The following is a 6074-nucleotide window of genomic DNA, read 5'->3' as shown; positions in this document are numbered from 1 at the left end:
GAGTGTATAGGCTGACCTGGAACTGATTATGTAGCCTAGCATGATCTCTTCTCACATATGAGCTCCTCATGTAACACACCTCTACCTCCCTGGGATTACATGCTTGGACCCATACCTGGCTAAAATGGATGCACGTTAAGATAATTTAGGCATACTGTCCTTTTCCCATGTCACAAAACAAAACAAACAAAAACAAGAGAAGAAAAAGAAAAAGCTTAAAAAACAAACCAGAACAAGCCCCAGGGGGATAAGCAAGTGTTAACACCTGAACACAGTGAACTGAATACAGTGCCAAGTGAGGTGGCTCAGTGGGCAAAGACGCCTGCCACCAAGCCTGACCACCGGAGTTCATGCTTCAGAAACGTAGTAGGAGAAGACCAACTCCTGCAGGTAGTTATCTGACTTCACACAAATACCATACTGAGAGTGAGTTTACACAAACACTAACACAAAATAAATAAAAATGTCATTAAAGATAGAATGTCAACATGCATAACAGGGCCTCTGCTTTATAGTTAAGATGGCCCAATAGGTATAAAAGCCACCGACTTGCCTTAGCTGGCAGAATGTGGAAGGGATGTGTCGTTTTCATGGGTTGAACAGTTAAGGTGGAGATAAGGCTTTTTTCAGGGAATATGATTGTTGGTTGATTTTTTTTTCTTTTTTTTTTAAAGCTATTTTATTGGGTTAGTATACCTCTACCTCCCTCCCAACTGCAGACACTAGGTAGGAGAGAAAGAGGAGAAAGGGGACGTAGACCTCTTGACTACTTCCTGCTGACTGGGGCACTGGTTTTTTTTTTTTGGGGGGGGGTGGGGAGGGCAGTCCAATCTTTGCCTCTCCTGCTTCTCATCTCTTTGCTTATAAACACTTGCCAAACCACAACAGTAGCCAGGGGCAGCAGCCTCCACAGTCCTCTCCAGAGTCTATCCGCAGCTAGCATACATCACTGCCCCGTGATGCAGCCTCTTATCCCACACCCGGGATTAAAACAAAGACATATTCACATACCTAGGTTTTTAAAGAAACCAAAATTCTCACTACCCGTGATATTTAATCAATTGAGATTACTCTGAATTCATATCCTGTAACTGGGATTGGATACGGGCTGAGGCTGCCGGGTTTTTATTTACTTTACGGTTTGGATAGGCATCACTTGTTTCTTTGGAAGGCACCACTGGTTTGTAGAGCCTCTAGGGGCTCTTAAGTTCTAAAAAGATTTGCAGATTATGTTGGGAAGTTTAGTCTTTATAGTTGGCAAGTGAGGTAAGGAAGACATTAGGAGTTCCTCTCTGTTGAGTACAATTCCCTGGGCTTCCGGTGAGAGTGCTTTCCCAGGTGTGTGAATTGAACCACCCAAGGCTCCAATTATCCTCATTTTACAAATGAGGGCACATGACCAAGACCGGGGAGAAACACTCAGTTTCTATCTGGGCGGTCTAGCCTTAAGAGTTCAGGCTTCCCTGTCTGCATATACTTCGGTTCATCTCTGTCACTGGAGAATCAACAGGCTGCTGAGTGTTTTAGGGTAAGTTCTAGAGACTTGAGGATTGTGGATAGTTGGGAACCCAGAGATACAGCCTGAATGACACAAAGGAACTCGTAGACCCCACTGGACAGCTCACCTCCAACTGGGTTAAGATCTCTGTGAAAGAAGGGTAGTTTGTATCATTGCTTTAAGCTCCAAAGCTGAGGATTTGTTAAGTTTTTGTTTTGGGTTTTCATTGGATGTGACAATTATCACAAAAGGGAAAAAATATGACAAGGAGACAGGACTGATGGACAGCAGAGTAGAAGATAGAGCTTTGCTTTTTTTTTTTTTTTTTTTTTTTTTTTATAGTCTCAGTTTTCTAAGGCAACGTCTTAGTATGTCCTGGCTGGCTGGCCTTGAACACGCTCTCCTACTTCCTCAGCCCCCGAAACGCGGGGATTATGGGTGTGTGCTATTAACAGGCATTGTTAACCCTGAAGAGGTTAATCAAAAGTGACCACCCAAGAGGCTTTTGAAGGACACAAAGGAAAATGATCGAGTAAACAAATGTCTTTTCCCGGCAGGCGGAAGTCAGGTACAGCCACTGTGGGCTTTGTATTTCTCTTCTACTATGTTCAAGTGTTTAAAAAAAGATATTCAAAGGCTGTTGAAGTTAAGGAACTGTTTAGGAAAAGAGGGAGTGAAGTCCCTTGAAGTTCTAAGACAGAGACGATACATTTTTCAGGTATAGCTTGTGGTGAGCAAAGACGGTGATGGGATTTGTGTGATTTAGGAAGAATGGCAGTTAAGAAAAACAATATCCCCCAGTTGGTACCAGCTTTATTCCAAGGTGATTAGGTGTAGCTAACTTTCCTGACTTGTGTAACCCAAGGAATGATTTGTGAAAAGCAAACCATGAAGCTTATGAGTCTACTAAGCGGCGATATGAAAATTAAAAAACAAGAAAAACCTAGTGGGGAAAGGCGACTTACGGACCTTTGGGGAGCTCTCAAACTGAGGAATTAATTTCAAGGCTTTCAAAGCGGCGCCTGCGGAAAGAATTCTCCAGTCTGAGCTGCGCGGCTTCGGGCCTTCAAACCGAGGAACAGGCGCTCCTTACCAATCACAGGCTTCTGCCCGCCCCTTCCCCGAGCCTAGCCCAATCCCGGGCGGGTTCAGAGACCACGCCCTTGCTTCCTACAGGAGAGTCCTCGCGGGGCTCCGGGGCGCGCGCATGCGCACTGTAGCGCCGCGGATCCTCCCCTTTAGCGGACGTTGTTCTAGCGCTCGTGGCTGACGGAGCTGGGGGTCCTGGTCTGGTGAGGAGGGTCGTCTGCGCGGTGGACTTGAGGGAGAGGGCAAGGCTGCGGCTTCTAGGCGTCGGCGGTGACCGCCCGGCCCGGTGGGGACACGGGCTGGCGGCTGGGCTGTTCTGAGAGATCAGGCGCCCGCGAGTGGCCCAGGCTCCCTGCCTCGGCTTTGGAGCGGCCACATCCTCGTTTCCTCCCGTCCGGCTGGTGTCTGCTCACTTCTGAGGGACGCACCGATGGCCTCTGAGCTTTGCGGTGTTTTCTTCTTGCACAGTGCTCTGGCGACTGCTTTACTGTGTTTTGATGGTCGGTCCTGCCCTTTTGACTGACTCTGTCTCAGGAAGTAATGTTTTTGTTCGCTCTGAGGGGAGGGTTCTTATGTCAACTGGTGTTTGCTAAGCTACGTGCACACTTACTCCTAACAGCTAATGCAAAATGAAAGACTGTTTTTTACTATCCCCTCCTTTTTGCTTTCAGACTTTGTGTAGTTAAGCATGAGGTTCCTTCTGACACAGTCGTTTGGAGGCCAGCCGTATACAGGACAGTACATTCATTCGCGCTTACCCTTTTGAAGTCATGCTTCTGGTATTTTCCTTTCGACCAAACCAACTTTTTCTTCAGATTTCAGCGTTGTGGGCGAACTTCACGGTAAGTTTTGAAAACTTATATGCGGAATGTCTACCTAATTTTGACATGTATCACAGGGTGCCAATGGTTAAATGATGATTGCTGGCAACTGTTTGGGGTTCCACAGCTTGTGCTTTTTAAATGTGTGTAACTATATACATAGACCTGTAAGGGCTACAGGAAGTAATGTACCCATGAATGCGATTCATTAAATACAAGTAAACCAATATGGGAATTGAAGCCACTATACTCCTTAAAAAAAAAAAAAGCAAGAAAAATTGCATAGGTGGCTACTTGTTTTAAATACAGTAGAATAATAAATAACATTGTATTTTCTTCTCATTACATGGTGGATAGTGGACTACTAAAGGGAATTAGTGCCTTTTCCCATTTAGGAAAGTTCTAGGTATGTGCTGTATGCATGGATGGGGATTTAGTTTTGGTTAACTTTGGAAATTATTATCATTACATGTATGCATATACGTGTCAGAGGATAACCTGTAGGAATTGGCTCTCTCCTTCCATCATATGGGTTCTAGAGACCAACTTAGGTTGTCAGGCTTGGGTTTTTTTTTTTTTTTTTTTTTTTTTTTTTTTTTTTTTGATATAAGATCTTCTTTCTTCTGGCATGGAACTGGCTGTGTAGCCCAGGCTGGTCTGAAAACTGAAGCAGTTTCATCTCAGCCTCCTAGATTTTAGGCATATAAGGCTAGACTTAGGAACACTTGTTCAGTGGCTTAAAAGGTAATGAACAACATGCGTTGGGTTGTAGTAGTGGAGTCTCAGCTCTAGAGAGGCATTTGAAATTAGAAGCATTAGAAGTTGATAACTGACATAGCAGGAGAAATTAGAATTATCAGAGGTATCCATGTATGCCACAGCTCCTTTGTAGATAACATAGGACAACTTACGGGAATTGATTCTTTCCTTCCAGCATGTGGGATTAAACTTAGATCATCAGACTTGACAGCAAACATCTCTACCACTGAGCCATCTCACCAGCTCTAAATACCAGAATTCACTCTAAAAGTCGCTAGCTTTATACTATCTTTGCTTTTCTTTTTTTGGGGGGAGGGGAGGAGGTGGGGTTTCAAGACAGGGTTTCTCTGTGTAGCCCTGGCTGTCTTGGAACTTATTCTGTAGACCAGGCTGGCCTTGAACTCAGAAATCCACCTGCCTCTGCCTCCCAAGTGCTGGGATTAAAGGCATGCGCCACCACTGCCCGGCTATCTTTGCTTTTCTTACTAGTTACATTTGTGATTCTTCATAGTCCTTCCTCCACTAAACACATGGGTGTCTTAGAGGCACCATGACCATGGCAGCTGTTATAAAAAAATGTTTAATTGGGGCTGGCTTGCAGTTTAGAGGTTAGTCCATTATCACCATGGTGTGAAGCAGGGTAGCATGCAGTCAGACGTGGTGCTGAAGAAGGAGCTGAGAGTTCTATGTCTTGATCTACAGGCAGCAGAGGGACACTGACATTCTAGGCCTAGCTTGAGCATATGAGACGTCAAAGCTCACCCCCACAGTGACATATTTCCTCCAATAAGGCCACTCCCTAAAGACCAAGCATTCAAGCACAAGAATGGGGGTGGGGGGTTCATTTCTATTCAAACCACCACAATGGGTAAATCCAACTTGAATTTCTGTGCTCTGATGGTTATAAGAGGGTAAATTTAGTATTTGGTGTATATGTTCTTAATTGTAGGGTAGCAAGGTATTCTGAGGCTTACTTTAGCTCAGAGTCTTTGTTAATAACCATTTTTTCTTATTGATGTTACAAAAATCTTGTCTTTTTTTTTTTTTTTTTTTTAAGAAACATTGTTCTTTTGATCATTGGAAGACGTTATAGCAATAAAATATTCAACTTACTTTTCAAATGCTGTTGTTGCAGTGAGATGGAAGATTTCCGAGGAATAGCAGAAGAGTCATTTCCAAGCTTTTTAGCCAATTCACTACTTGGTAATAGTGAGGTTTTGGGAAATGTCACTCTTCCATCAAATTTTGGCTTGCCCATTGCTGTTTCTACACTTGCCAAGAACAGACCCAGCGTTGACAACAGGTAAGACTCACTTTACAAACCCTGTGGTACACTGAGAGAGAGAGTATGTATGGGCTGTGTTAGGACTTGGGTTTCTGGCTCCCAGTGCTTCTCTCTGGGTAACTGTTATCCTCTTATTCTCCCAGCTTACTGGCTTTATATGCTTTCCTGTTTATGTTCAAGAATATGTCTGAAAATCTGTCTATGAATAGTTTTCTAGCTGGAGAAAGGAGACTGGTGAATTGTTTTTCAGTGTTGATCTGTGATTGTGGTAGTCACTACATCTTTTTGTGTGACAGTTTCCCTTTTTTACATTTCAGCTTGCTCCTTGCTTTACTAGGTTTGTGTGGTTGTCTTTCCTTGCTAGCTGAGTTTATCGAACGCTTCTGATTTTGTTTTTCTTTTCATAGTACTGTGGCTTGAACCCTGGACCTTGTGCATGTTTAAGCAAGCACTTTACCCTGATCTACCTCCCTAGCCCTTGCTGTATGATTATGAAGTAACTTACCTTGTATTCAAATAGTTTTAAATTACTCAGATTAAGTTTCTTATTTTTTAGGAACCAAACCACCTTTTATTTTTTTATATTTCTTATTTTAGCTTTATAACCAAGCACATGTTTGGC

The 6074-nt window shown here is 43.4% G+C and overlaps 1 protein-coding gene across 4 annotated transcripts in view; it reads left to right on the top strand.

The window, feature by feature from the left end:
• Positions 1-2694: 2694 nt before the first annotated feature.
• Cep192 (centrosomal protein 192) overlaps positions 2695-6074 on the top strand; it is an 87205-nt gene continuing 83825 nt past the window's right edge. For all 4 annotated transcript variants that reach the window (XM_076912522.1, XM_034517717.2, XM_076912523.1 and 1 more), the window contains exons 1-3: positions 2695-2790; positions 3259-3429; positions 5303-5470. In XM_076912522.1, coding sequence (XP_076768637.1) covers positions 5307-5470 — 164 coding nt within the window. In that variant the 5' untranslated portion in view covers positions 2695-2790; positions 3259-3429; positions 5303-5306. The remainder of the gene's footprint in view (positions 2791-3258; positions 3430-5302; positions 5471-6074) is intronic.

This window comes from Arvicanthis niloticus, chromosome 14 (assembly GCF_011762505.2).
Source record: "Arvicanthis niloticus isolate mArvNil1 chromosome 14, mArvNil1.pat.X, whole genome shotgun sequence".
In the NCBI taxonomy this organism is placed as follows: Eukaryota; Metazoa; Chordata; class Mammalia; order Rodentia; family Muridae; genus Arvicanthis; species Arvicanthis niloticus.
The sequence above is the reverse complement of the archived record's forward strand: the minus strand, read 5'-3'. Positions and strand labels throughout refer to the sequence as shown.